This window comes from Oncorhynchus masou, chromosome 5, assembly GCF_036934945.1.
Source record: "Oncorhynchus masou masou isolate Uvic2021 chromosome 5, UVic_Omas_1.1, whole genome shotgun sequence".
NCBI classification, from domain to species: Eukaryota; Metazoa; Chordata; class Actinopteri; order Salmoniformes; family Salmonidae; genus Oncorhynchus; species Oncorhynchus masou.
This window is the reverse complement of record NC_088216.1, coordinates 34,465,255-34,479,435: the sequence shown is the minus strand read 5'-3', so window position 1 is coordinate 34,479,435 and position 14,181 is coordinate 34,465,255. Positions and strand designations below refer to the sequence as shown.

The window sequence follows — 14,181 nt, the reverse complement described above, 5'->3', positions numbered from 1 at the left end:
TGTTGTTTTGTAATGTGATAGTTGAGTACTGGCCTGAGGGACCACACTAAATGTATTGATTTATAACTAAAAGTTGGATGTCAAGAGGAAAGCTAGTTAGCTGTTGTTGACTAATATATGTAGCAGCAGTTATTTACATAGCTGGCTGAGCTCCTACCAATCACGACTTGTTGTCTAGCTAGTAAACTCACCCCATTCCGTACAAATGTGCACAACCGCAACATTCAAACGAGGCTACAAAGAAAACTAATGGAACTGTAGCGACTGTGTTGACTTCAAAATCGGGGGTGTGAACTAGGTTTCTATTCAAGCGTTGATCGATATGGTAATGGTTCTATAGTATTGGAGAAAAGTTAAAAAAACGGACCCTCTGTTACATCGTGGCGTGTCATGTCGTAACGTACAGCACGTATAAAGCAACTATTTCTGTCTTACAATCTCTCTCCACCAGGTGTAGCACTTCTCTCACCGTTTTAAAATCAAGAAATGGACAGTGATGGGGGTAAGGGTGATACCTAGTCATTTTTTGCGTCATCATTGCATGCGATCATCATTCTCAAAGCCACTGTTTACTTCTAAGATCACTTTAGCACTGCCCTAAAAACCCGATTCAAATTCGACACAAACCTTCAAATAGGTATGGAATGACACATTAGATAAACTCTTTGTAGTGTTTTATTTACATTTTAGAGGCGATAAGGTGATAAGTTGGACAGATCGAGTGAAAAAAAGTAATTTTCCCACACGACATCTCTCCTTCTCACTATCACGCATTAGTTTCGCTTCCCCACCCGCCATTTTTAAAAAGACCCGACAGGGCTCATTGCTTGCTTGAATTATGCAGAAACGGCAGTGTTTAGGTCATGTAATGGATTATGTGGAAATGGGAGAAATTGTGCTTTACAATGGTATTGACATTAAAGTTGATTTGGAAGTATTACGTTTTTGGGGCGCAAAAATAAGGGCAATTGTACGGACCAAGGCGATGTACGAGTTTACGTGAGTTTGCTGTTATAGTAAAGTGTAGTAGTTCCATCGTGTGTTTAAAATCCTGAATCCATCCAAAGCCTACTATTTGACTACAGGCAGCATGCCTTCGGTAAAAAAATTTAAAAAAAAGAATTAAAGGCAAGACTGCTAGGCAATGCATGCAGCCCTGCCCCAGGTGGAGTTGTTGGTAGGCAATTTGAATATCCAAGTCTATGAGCGTCTCATTGGCTGAGCTGGCAAATCAGCTTTTTTTAAGCGATATACGTCCAAACCAAACTGTTGTTTATACTAAGGCCAAACAGGAGCACAGAGAAAGGCAGATTTTTAACATCCTTCTATTAAATATATATTGTAATTAATTTTTGGTAAATATTTCATAGAAATGTGGAACAGTGGACAGATATTTTAAAAGTACTGTAATTGTGTATCTGTATCAAAATATACTTTCAATGCACTGTATGAATACAAACAACTCAGTGGAAGGTGACAATGCCTTACATGTCTTAAATTCAAGGTATCTTCGACATTTCATCAATGGGCTTTTAATTCTTCAATGGGATTTGTAAGCTGTTAGATATTATTTGTGTGCAACAAACCATTTATGACCTTTCCCAAACCCCACCAGTTCAGTTTGAGATGTACACATGCCAATGGTATTGCCATTTCAATTAAAGGAAATGGTCAGGCTACATCATATTGCTCCAAGAGAAACATGACATTTTGACACGAATGCATGCAGATGTTCTCATCCAATGTTTCAAGCGCTTTACAAGGGGCAGTGAGATAGGTGTGAAGGTATCCAACAAGTGATGTCACGGAACAGCAGTTCAAAGCAACTTTTAACATAACAGTGAGATACATTAAATGATCTGTGATACAAGAAATAGTTTCCTTGATCCTAAACTAACTGAGCAATGTGTTCAAACTGTGACCAGTAAAGTGATTGACATGTTTGTGCATCATCATGAAAAGCAAACATTTACATCAATACATACGATGCGAAAATAGCATGAAAATAGCATGGATTGGGAAGATGTAGTGAAACAGTTTCACATCTCTTGCCAAATCATCATTGGATACGTACATATTATTCCTTAACCACCTCATGAAATAAGGTCTCAGGAAGTGATTTGTGTTATTAGTTTCATGTCAGTTGCTTTCAAAGTATATTTCCCTAACAACTATTAACCAATCTGTTTACTCCAAAAATAAAACTCAGTCCCATTGACTTGTAGGGTTCTGGCTGAACTATAAAACCAAGGTCTCAGGTGAATCCTTTGTCCATTGCTACCTGCAGCCACAGGACTCCACCACCATGTCCTCGTACTGTTTGTAAACCACGTTATTGGCTGAGTCAATGTAGAGGATGCTGATCGGGCTGAGGCGAGTGGGCACGCAGCAGGTGGGCGGAGTCGAGTCAGGGTCCATGGAGTTCATGAGCGTCTGGATGATGGCGTGGTTGGTGGGCTCGAGGTGCGAGCGGATGGGGAAGTCGCACACCCCGTCGCAGTGGTAGGCCTCATACTCCAGTGGGGCAATGATCCAATCATCCCAACCCATCTCCTTGAAGTTGACATGTAGCTGCTTCCTGTGGCAACGAGGCTTGGGGTTCTTGGCCAGTTTCTTGCCACGGGTGGTGGGGGCTCGGCGCATACGGCGCTGGGTGAACAGGTACTCGTACACAGTCTTGTTGTCGTGGCCCGACCGGGCTTTGATCTCGCTGTAGAACAAGTCGCGTTTCTTGGTACGTCCGAACACGAGGAAAAAGGCCTTCTCTTTGGTCTGCCTGCCCAGACGACTGAATCCCATTGCCCTGAGGTCCACTGGGCGGCCTCGTTCCAAGGCCTCCAGCTCGAAACAAAGCTGGACGGTGTTGTGGAAATTCTTGAATAGTTTCCAAATGTCAAACACTTCCCATTTGGGCGTATTGTGGTCCTCGATGGTTCGAGTTTGGAGCAGTGTCGCTTTCTGCTTACCTGCTGCACAGGTGAAAAGCTTCAGGCAGAAAACTCTGCCAGTAGAAAGTGCTTTGCGTGGGTCGGCCAGTCTTTTCCTGAGAATGCGCAGCTCGGCACCCAGTAACCCCTCCTCCTCCAGGGAACTGATGTTGAAGTTATACTTCTGTCTTCTCAGCTGGAGAAGACGGTCATCTGTAAAAGAATGTGACAGAGTCAAGGGTAAGAATAAAATGTGCTAATGTGGCTTCTCAGGTAATGCACAGGAGGTAAGATAATGTTTTCTTTGTTTTTGGTGAGGGAAAGCATGGTCATATACAAATGAAAGCCAGGATTTTCATCCAGGAACAGTATGCATTCGAAAGTACATTAAAACCAGACATTTGCAGACTACAGACCACATTGAAGTATAATCAGACAATTAATGTTGAAATGCAGCTGTTTACCAGTGGACCTACCACTATGTAATATGGCATTTGCTAAGAGGGGACCAAAAATCACTGGAACAATACAAAAGATAGAGAATGGGTGGAGAATTGGCTATGTCAATGTGGAGTGACTTCTGGGTTTAGGTGCCTCACCTGAGATAAAAAACCTACGGTGAACTACAAAAGTATTGGGAGGGTGACACATTTTTTGTTGTTTGGCTTTGTGGTCCAGCACTTTGGATTTGAAAGTGCAGACTGTCAGCTTTAAGTTGAGTGTGTTTTCATCCATCTCGGGTGAACCATTTAGAAATGATAGTACTTTTTGTACATAGTCCCTTCATTTTAGGGGACCAAAATTATTGAGACAAATTAACTAATGTGTTAAAGTAGTCAAACGTTTAGTATTTGGTCCCATATTCCTAGCACACAATGATTACATCAAGCTTGAGACTACAAACTTGTTGGATGCATTTGCTGTTTGTTTTGGTTGTGTTTCAGAGTCCTGATAGAATCGTGAATAATGATGAGTGAGAAAGTTACAAACGCACAAATATCATACACCAAAGACATGCTAACCTCTCACCTTTACAATAACAGGGGAGGTCAGCATTTTTGGAGAGTATGATACCTTTCTCACTCATCATTATTCACAATTTATTCAGGACTATCCATAATCATGGTAGAATCCACAGTAATGTATACGTGTTTATGAACATATTCTATTATTTTCTGCTATAAAAGTGACACCAAAATGATACGATACGTTATTTACCATTCATTTCTATTCGGCACAAAATAATCTGAAACACAAACAAAACAAACAGAAAATGCTTTCAACATGTTTGTAGAGTCACAAGCTTTATGTAATCATTGCGTGCTAAGAATATGGGACTAAATATAAAATGGTTGACTACTTGAATGAGTGAATTTGACCCTATACTTTTGGTACCCTGTAATTTCTAAGCGGTTCACCCGATATGAAGGTCACCAACAATTTGCTGAGGACACGTTAAACAAATAAAGTACAAATTAAAAGTACATTAAGTGATTTACATGTAAATCTTTAGCAGCTAGAAATATTCAACTAATGTCATTTAAAAATCATTTTAAAAAGTTTTACACACTAAAGAAAATATTACATTGAGGCAATTAATTTCACTTGAAGCCCGACGGCCTATTTATTTACACTTTAGAGGCTGCAAATCACTGATGGAATGGCTATGCAGATGGCTACAGAGAGTGTGATAGACTGAGAGACCAAGGTAAAAAAAATGATGTCAAACAGCCAGAAACCTGTTGGGCCACATTACACAAGCAAGGGAACCTTTTGACTTAAGCTTCAAGTTTGCTTTTTCAGTTTGACTTTTACCTCTCTAATAGAGAGGCTGGTTTGATGAGCATAGGCATACAGCTCCAATTGATTCTGAGACCTGGTCTCTTGGTTGTGTTTTCTTTAAAAAAATTAACAAAATGCTACATTTTAAAGATAAGTAAGCATATTCGGAATTTAGCCTCAATCTTCATAATGATTCTATTTTCTTTGGCAGAAATAAACAGCTACTTTATTGGACCATTGATCCATAATGGATAAGCCATTGTGACATTGCAAGCAGTAATGCAGATTTGTTAACGTTTATTAGAAGACAATTTGTTTAAATAGCACTCATTGTTTTTATGGCATCAAAAGTGTACCTTGTCCTTTATCCACAAAGCTGGTGATGGTGTTGGCCATGCCAGCCTCGTGCAACACGCTGGTGTTCACCTCTCCTGTGGATAGTGACCAATACAGTGACAACATGTAGTCGTGCGGAGTCACCAATGGGTGCTTCGGAAGGTCTCTGTCGCTCAGTTTGCCCGTTGCTTTGGCACTCCTTTGGGCTAACGGAGCGCTGTATTTTTGCACAGCAATGACTCTATGCTGTCCAGTTCGTGCTGATGTTGCAACTCTGGGGAACGTCTTTCCTTTGCTCTGTCTGGGCGTATCTCCGCCTTTGCGTGTTTGCACGTTCAACGCCATGAGAGCAGGCACAGCAGCTGCGTTGGTAGCATCCCCGTCGGGTACCCAAGAGCGCGCAGACTCCTTGCGTCCCAAATTGATAGTTCCACGAACACTACTCGCCGTTACGCCGTGTGGTGATGACACTGATGTCACAGCTTTTGCTTTGGCTGCCTCGCCCTTTATCAGCGGGGGTCCTGTCCTAATGCGCGTGATCCTCGCAGCGCTCGGAGACTTCCAACCCGCTACGTCGTAGTTTCCTACCGTAGACCTGGCAGTTGAGGTGATTCCCGGGTTGGCTTCTTTACTTGCTCCGCCTGCGTGCTCCTTGCCTCGGCTCTCGGTTGCGCGCTGTGCCGTCCCGGTATGGCTCAGTGACACTGGGATAAATTCCAGGTATAAGAGAGTCCAACACCCCAATAAAAGAGGGAGACGTTTCAGGACTTTCATCCTCTGATCTTCCTTTGAAAGTTTGCCAGGGAGAAATGCGCACAGGCTTTTCCCGTTTGAAATAAGTAAACATGAACAAGTTTGGAATAGTGAAAATGTGGACTAGAATTTAGTATTCTATGGTAAAATACACTATACAAACCGTTACTCCCAGATCCGCTATTCAGTACCATAGTGATGCAAATGTCCTGTTGCTGGTCTTGGTTTCCAATATAGCCAACAGTTGTCCAAAAAGGTTTGCATTGAGAGGGGAAAACTTGACTTCGTTAAACTCCAACTGTTCTGCTAGATATCTTGTCAGAGACTTGTTTAAATCCCATTTTTTTCCAAGAGGGAAGAACGGCGTAATGCTACCGCAGTTTTTTTCTCTCAAAGTTGAACCCCTTCCAGTGAAAATATTTCACACACATAACCCTGCAGGTGCTCTGAAATATCTACAAACCTGAACTCAGCAATTGGAAAAGGAATTCCAACATTAACCAGTTTAATTAGGTGCGCTTGCTGAAAGCAAAGCACAACTCTAGATTTCATACATATTTATTATTAGGTGTGCTTGCTGAAGGAAAAGCACTAGATTTCTTACATACTCATATTATTAGGTGTGCTTGCTGAAGGAAAAACACTAGATTTCTTACATACTCATATTATTAGGTGTGCTTGCTGAAGGAAAAGCACTAGATTTCTTACATACTCATATTATTAGGTGTGCTTGCTGAAGCAAAGCACAACTTTACATTTCTTACATACTTCTTATTAGGTGTGCTGGCTGAAGGCAAGTCGCACATAGTCGTATTATTATTATATTTATTCAGCCTGCTCTAGAGCTTAACCCTCTAAAGTCTAAGCCCTATCGAAACAAAATATATAAAAATAAATTGGATGAAACATTGAATTTGACATTACTACTATTAGCCAATAGAAACGCATCGAATAACAGATTCACTACACGGTACAACAGATAGTAAAACAAACGAAAGGACGTTTGTTCTGATGTGTCTGTCCTATATCTGAGAGATAAAAAAAATATCAGGAAGCCATTTTTGTTTTTGTTTACATGTATTTATCCTCTTATTTTAGGCACTAAACTATATTCATATATACTTCCATTCATTTTTTCCAACTAGTACCTGGGACCTTCCGGGGCTACAGACTGTTCTGACACTACTGACAGAAGTTGGCAGAAGCGACTGTACCAAGTCTTGTGTCCTAGAGAAAAACGGACCACATCGTGTTCGCCTGAGTCTCATCTTTCCATAGAGTGGCCATAATACGTTGTAGGACAAACCGTTCGGATGCAACATAAGTTTTTGTGAGAAGACCGATTTTCGGTAAGTCTCAAGGTCTGCCAAACACAGTTCCAGCTCTTCCACCTTTCACCACAGATGCGGAAGGGAAATATCGGCTAATGTGGTGGATTGAAATGCAGTCCATGCAAAAAACAGATACAGTATTTGATTTTGATGTTTGTCTTTTATTATGTTGATTAGATTTCCGCGGGCCCATGGAAATGGTATACTAAGGGTTAAACGGTTTAAGCTATTAAAACCAAACAGACTTCCAACTGTTCAGACTGCCCCAACTTAGATTGCTTGAGAAATATTTTTGATAGCGTTTATACAATATTTAAATGAGCTCCCAATGGATTTCAATAGGGAAAAAAGGGCCATAGACTGGAATGATAAAAAATATTTAAAAATTACACCTACAGTGCATTCAGAAAGTTCTAAAATGGATTCAATTGTTTTCCCCCTCATCAATCTATACACAGTACCTGACAATGACAGTGAGGAAAAACAAAGAATTTTTTGCAAATTTATAATAAATAAAACAGAAATACCTAATTTACATAAGTATTCAGACCCTTTGCTATGAGACTCAACATTTAGCTCAGGTACATGCTGTTTCCATTGATCATCCTTGAGATGTTTCTACAACCTGATTGGAGTCCACCTGTGGTAAATTCAATTGATTGGACATGATTTGGAAAGGCACACACCTGTCTATATAAGGTCCCACAGTTGACAGTGCATGTCAGAGCAAAAACCAAGCAATGAGATTAAATAAATGGTCCATAGAGCTCTGAGATATGATTGTGTCGAGGCACAGATCTGGGGAAGGGTAACAACACATTTCTGCAACATTGATTGTCCCAAAAACACAGTGGTCATTTTAAATGGAAGAAGTTTGGAATGACCAACACTCTTCCTAGAGCTGGCCGCCCGGCCAAAATAAACAAGAACCTGATGGTCACTTTGACATAGCTCCAGAGTTGCTCTGTGGAGAAGGACAACCATCTCTGCAGCACTCCACCAATCAGGCCTTTATCGTAGAGTGGCCAGCTGGAAGCCACTCCTCAGAAAAAGGCACATGAGAGCCCACCTAGAGTTTGCCAAAAGGCACAAAAGGTCTCTCAGACCATGAGAAAGTAAAGTCTCTGGTCTGATGAAACCAAGATTGAACTCTTTGGCCTGCATGCCAAGTGTCACGTCTGGAGGAAATCTGGCATCATACCTACGGTGAAACATGGTGGTGGCAGCATCATGCTGTGAGGATATTTTTCAGCGGCAGGGACTAGGAGACTAGTCAGATCGAGGGAAAGATGATCAGCGCAAAGTACAGAGAGATCCTTGATGAAAACCTGCTCCAGAGTGCTCAGGACCTCAGACCGGTAGAAGGTTCCCTTTCCAACAGGACAATGACCCTAAGCACACAGCCAAGACAACACAGGACTGGTTTTGGGACAAGTCTCTGAATGTCCTTGAGTGGCCCAGCCAGAGCCCAGACTTGAACCCAATCGAACATCTCTGGAGAGACCTGAAAATAGCTGTGCAGTGAGGCTCCCCATCCAACCTGACAGAGCTTTAGATCTACAGAGAAGAATGCGAAAAAGATGGGAGAAACTCCACAAATACAGGTGTGCCAAGCTTGTAGCGCCATACCTGAGGGCTCCCCAGTGGCGCAGCGGGCTAAGGCACTATAGTCACTGATTCAAATCCAGGTTGTATAACATCGAGCCATGATTGGGAGTCCCATAGGGGGGCACACAATTGGCCCAGTGTTGTTTGGCTGGGGTAGCCTGTCATTGTGAATAAGAATTTGTTCTTCCTAGTTAAATAACAAAATGTAGAGAAGGCTGTAATTGCTGGCAAAAGGTGCTTCAACAAAGTAGAGATTCTGAATACTTATATAAATGTGATATTTTTTTTTTTATTTGAAATATTTGAAAAACATTTCTAAAAATGTGTTTTTGATTTGTCATTATGGGGTATTGTGTGTAAATCAATTACGGGGGTAAATCAATTTAATCCATTTTAGAATAAGGCTGTAACTTAACAAAATGTGGAAAAGGTCAAGGGGACTGAATTCTTTCTGAATGCACTGTATATCCCCCTGCACCGTTTATGCTAGCAACACCAAACCAACTATGAGATGTTCAAACTTTCCGACCTTAGGATATTTGATACTATGTATACTTTTGGAACTACAACCATTTTAAATTAGCATAAATTAACATGGGTTTGAATAAGAACCTGTCATGGCTGGCCTGTGGTTAGAGTGATTCAGCTCTACAGAGATATCTCTCTCTCCCGCAGAGGAGGAGAGGTATGGAGGTGGGGGGTTTATGACCTCGCGCCCATCGTAAATTGTAAATCTTCCGATCTCTCACATTAGACCAGAAAGGAGTTGGTCTGCTGCCTGTGTGCCTTATGAAGAGTTTATAGCCCAAAACTAAATCATTAAATGAATGGACTTTGGGACATTATTTGGGAATAATGGATGGAATATGAAAATGTACAGTTGCAAGAAAAAGCATGTGAACCGTTTGTAAAAATATGGATTTCTGCATAAATTGGTCATACAATTTGATCTGATCTTCATCTAGGTCACAACAATAGACACACAGTCAGCTTAAACTAATAACACACAAACAATTATACGTTTTCATGTCTTTATTGAACACGCCGTGTAAACATTCACAGTGCATGGTGGGAAAAGTATGTGAAAACTTGGATTTAATAACTGGTTGACCCTCCTTTGGTAGCAATAACCTCAACCAAACATTTTCTGTAGTTGCGGATCAGACCTGTACAACAGTCAGGAAGAATTTTGGACCATTTCTCTTTACAAAACTGTTTCAGTTCAGCAATAGTCTTAGGATGTCTGGCGTGAACTGCTCTCGAGGTCATTTCACAGCATCTCAATCGAGTTGAGGTCAGGACTCTTGACTGGGCCACTCCAGAAGGCGTATTTTCTCCTGTTGAAGCCATTCTGTTGTTGATTTACTTCTGTGTTTTGGGATGTTGTCCTGTTGCATCACCTAACTTCTATTACGCTTCAACTGACAGACAGATAGCCTAACATTTTCCTGCAAAATGTCTTGATAAACTTGGGAATTCATTTTTCTGTTTGATAGCAAGCTGTCCAGGCCCTGAGGCAGCAAAGCAGCCCAAACCATGATGCTCCCTCCACCAGACTTTACAGTTGGGATGAGGTTGATGTTAGTGTGCTTGCCTTTTTTTCCTCCACACATAGTGTTTTGTGTTCCTTCCAAACAACTCAACTGTAGTTTCATCTGTCCACAGAATATTTTGCCAGTAGCGTTGTGGAACATCCAGGTGCACATTTGCAAACTTCAGACATGCAGGAATGTTTTTTTGGACAGCAGTGGCTTCTTCCCTGGTGCCCTCCCATGAACACCATTCTTGTTTAGTGTTTTACGTATCGTAGACTTGTCAACAGAGATGTTAGCATGTTCCAGAGATTTCTGTAAGTCTTTAGCTGACACTAGGATTCCTCCCAACCTCATTGAGCATTCTGCGCTGTGCTCTTGCAGTCATCTTTGCAGAACGGCCACTCCTAGGGAGAGTAGCAACAGTGCTGAACTTTCTCCATTTATAGACAATTTGTCTTACCGTGGACTTATGAACATCAAGGCTTTTAGAGGTATTTTTGTAACCCTTTCCCACTTTATGCAAGTCAACAATTATTAATCTTAGGTCTTCTGAGATCTCTTTTTCAGGCAATGCTTCTTGTGAATAGCAAACTCACATTTTTTTAGTTTTTTTTATAGGGCAAGGCAGCTTTAACCAAGCGCAGCGTGGTAAGTGTTCATGACTTTTTATTTAAACTGAACACTATAACAAAATAACAGAGAATAAACAAAACCCGAAAAACAGTCCTGTCAGGTGCAGAAGACACTAAATAGAAAATAACTACCCACAAAACATAGGTGGGAAAAAGCTACCTAAGTATGGTTCCCAATCAGAGACAATGATGGTCAGCTGTCCCTGATTGAGAACCATACCAGGGCAAAACAAAGAAATACAAAACATAGAAAAAGGAACATAGAATGCCCACCCAAATCACACCCTGACCAAACCAAAATAGAGACATAAAATGCTCTCTAAGGTCAGGGTGTGACATATGGTGTCTTCAGAGAGTGTTCATACCCCTTGGCCTATTCCACATTTTGTTGTGTTACAGCCTGAATTCAAAATTAATTTAAAAAAAGAAACATTCTCCCACCCATCTACACACAAAAAACGATAATGATAAAGTGAAAATGTGTTTTTAGAAAATGTTGCTAATTTATTGAAAATTAAATACAGAAATGTAAATACGTATTGACACCCCTGAGTCAATACATATTAGAATCTGCTTTGGCAGTCCCTAGAGCTTTGCACACCAAGATTGTTCAATATTCGCACATTATTCTTAAAAGAAAAATTCAATCTCTGTAAAGTTGGTTGTTGCTCATTGCTCGACAGCCATTTTCAAGTCTTGCCATAGATTTTCAAGACGATTTAACGCAAAACTGTAACTACGCCACTCAGGAACATTCAATTTTGTCTTGGTAAGCAACTCCAGTGTATATTTGGCCTTGTGTTTTAGGTTATTGTCCTGCTTTTTTATTTTAAAAAACTCTAGTCATACCCATAACATGATGCAGCCACCACCAAGCTCGAAAATAGGAAGAGTGGTACTCAGGGATGTGTTGTGTTGGATTTGCCTCAAACATAACGCTTTGTATTCAGGACATAAAGCTAATTTATTTGTCATATTTTTTGCAGATTTACTTTGGTGCCTCCCATGCAAACAGGATGCATGTTTTTAGAATCATTTTACACAACCCTAAGCACAGAGCTAAGACAATGCAGGAGTGGCTTCGGCACAAGTCTGTGAATGTCCACAAGTGGCCCAGCCAGAGCCCGGACTTGAACATCTCTGGAGAGACCTGAAAATAGCTGTGCAGCGACGCTCCCCATTCAACCTGACAGAAGCTTGAGAGGATCTGCAGACAAGAATGGGAGAAACTCCCCAAATACAGGTGTTCCAAGCTTGTAGCGTCATACCCAAGAAGGCTCGAGGCTGTATTCGCTGCCAAAGGTGCTTCAACAAAGTACTGAGTAAAGGGTCTGAATACTTATGTAAATGTCATATTTCAGTTTTAATTTTAAAAAGTCAATTGCAAAAATAAAATAAATGGTTTTGCTTTGTCGTTAAGGTATTGTGTGTAGTTTGAGAAAAAAAAACTATTGAATCCATTTTAGAACAAGGCTGTAAAGTAACTAAATGTGAAAAAGTCAAGGGGTCTGAATACTTTCTGAATGCACTGTATAGAGCGTTTTGGATTGTTATGGTATAGAAATGTATTGCATCCACTGGAAAACACTTTCAATATTGCCCATTATAACCTAATATTGCTTACATTTTATTTTAAGTGAATTATGGGACATGTCAAAACAATTTCTTTAATTTCAGCACAGCAAATTGATTCTTATTAACATGACAAAATACAATCCTAACAATGTCTCAATCCCGGATACACGGGGGATAATAGGAAGAGGGCCCAGACTGCGTACCAATGGTTGGATGATCGTCTTTCTGTCCACGTAGTAACAACTCCAAACCTGGCATAGAGAGGAGCATTGAAGGGACTGTGCCAGAGACAGTATCTAACCCAAGAGGTGTGTAAAATCCTTTGTGTTTAGCCTGAAGGTTTAAGTTCAGGACACAGAGACATAAACATAAACACACTCACGGTGGGATGAAAACCTCAGTGCTTGGCCTCCACTTTTTTTTTTTTTTTTAGAGGTGTGCACAGCACATTTTGAGTCCAACTGTCCTGAATGTATTCCATTCTCAGGATGTTTGAAAAATCCCAAAGGAAATCTGTCTCAGTTTGTGGTTTACCTCGTACTACTCTGGCATGCAGAAGCAGGGGAACATTGTCTTTGTGTGAATGTGGCACTGTGCTCATGCTAGCCATTGCCATGCAACGGTAGTAATAACTTTGAGGTGGTAAATGTGTACAGTACTGCTAATGAGACGAGATGACATTCAAAAACCACATAAAAATCTCAGACAATTTGTTACGAACTAACTACCTTCAATAACTTTGGGTCGGTACTTGGAGACTTGTTTGTCCATGTAACTCTGAATATCTCTCCATTTCAAATATTACTCAGCAAAAAACCTGATTTTCAAAATGTCAGGACACTTATGAGCTGTGGAACACGGCAATATTCGACAGGTTGTAAGACCGACCTACAGCCTACTGGATACAAGTGACAATGTTTTCAAAACACTAATTCTCTTATACAAGGTTACAATTTTACAGATTTACAGTGCTATCCAGTTGAACATAAGCCTCATATTCCCTTGTCACAAGGCCTGTTCCCTAACCCCATATGTATAACATTTGGTTACAGAGAGTATCCTGTGCTTTGTGGTGAGCCCTTAATTGACCAAGTGAAGCAAAAGCAGTTTTAAACAAATGCACCAGTGCCCCCTTTAGGCTATGTCTTGTCTCATTGTGTAACAAATTGAGAACATGCAATCTATTCCATGAATGGGAAAGGGGGATACCTAGTCAGTTGTACAACTGAATGCCTTCAACTGAAATGTGTCTTCTGCATTTCACCCAAACACTCTGAATCAGAGAGGTGTGGGGGGTTGCCTTAATGGTTGCCACCATTCTGTATACTTCTGTCCCTTCTTTGGACACCTTTAACTAACCTCCAGACGAGCTTCAATGCCATACAACTCTCCTTCTGTGGCCTCCAACTGCTCTTAAATGAAAGTGAAACTAAATGCATGCTCTTCAAACCGATTGCTGCCCGCACCTGCCCGCCCATCTAGTATCACTACTCTGGACGATTCTGACTTAGAATATGTGGACAACTACAAATAACTAGGTGTCTGGTTAGAATGTAAACTCTCATTCCAGACTCACATTAAGCATCTCCAATCCAAAATTAAATCTAGAATCTGTTTCCTATTTCGCAACAAAGCATTCTTCACTCATGCTGCCAAACGTAACCCGTAAAACTGATCCATGACTTCGGCGATGTCATTTACA

General features: G+C 40.8%; 1 protein-coding gene across 2 annotated transcripts in view; it reads right to left on the bottom strand.

Annotated features, from left to right (window-relative positions):
• Positions 1 to 657: 657 nt before the first annotated feature.
• The window catches only part of LOC135539508 (growth/differentiation factor 5-like), a 29,076-nt gene continuing 15,552 nt past the window's right edge, over positions 658 to 14,181 (bottom strand). Inside the window, exons 1-2 of one of the 2 annotated variants that reach the window (XM_064965420.1) lie at positions 5,066 to 5,819; positions 658 to 3,140 (exon numbers count right to left, since the gene is read on the bottom strand). In XM_064965420.1, coding sequence (XP_064821492.1) covers positions 2,278 to 3,140; positions 5,066 to 5,819 — 1,617 coding nt within the window. In that variant the 3' untranslated portion in view covers positions 658 to 2,277. Of the gene's footprint in view, positions 3,141 to 5,065; positions 5,820 to 14,181 lie in introns of those variants that run through there. The other variant, XR_010455623.1, reaches the window with a different exon arrangement.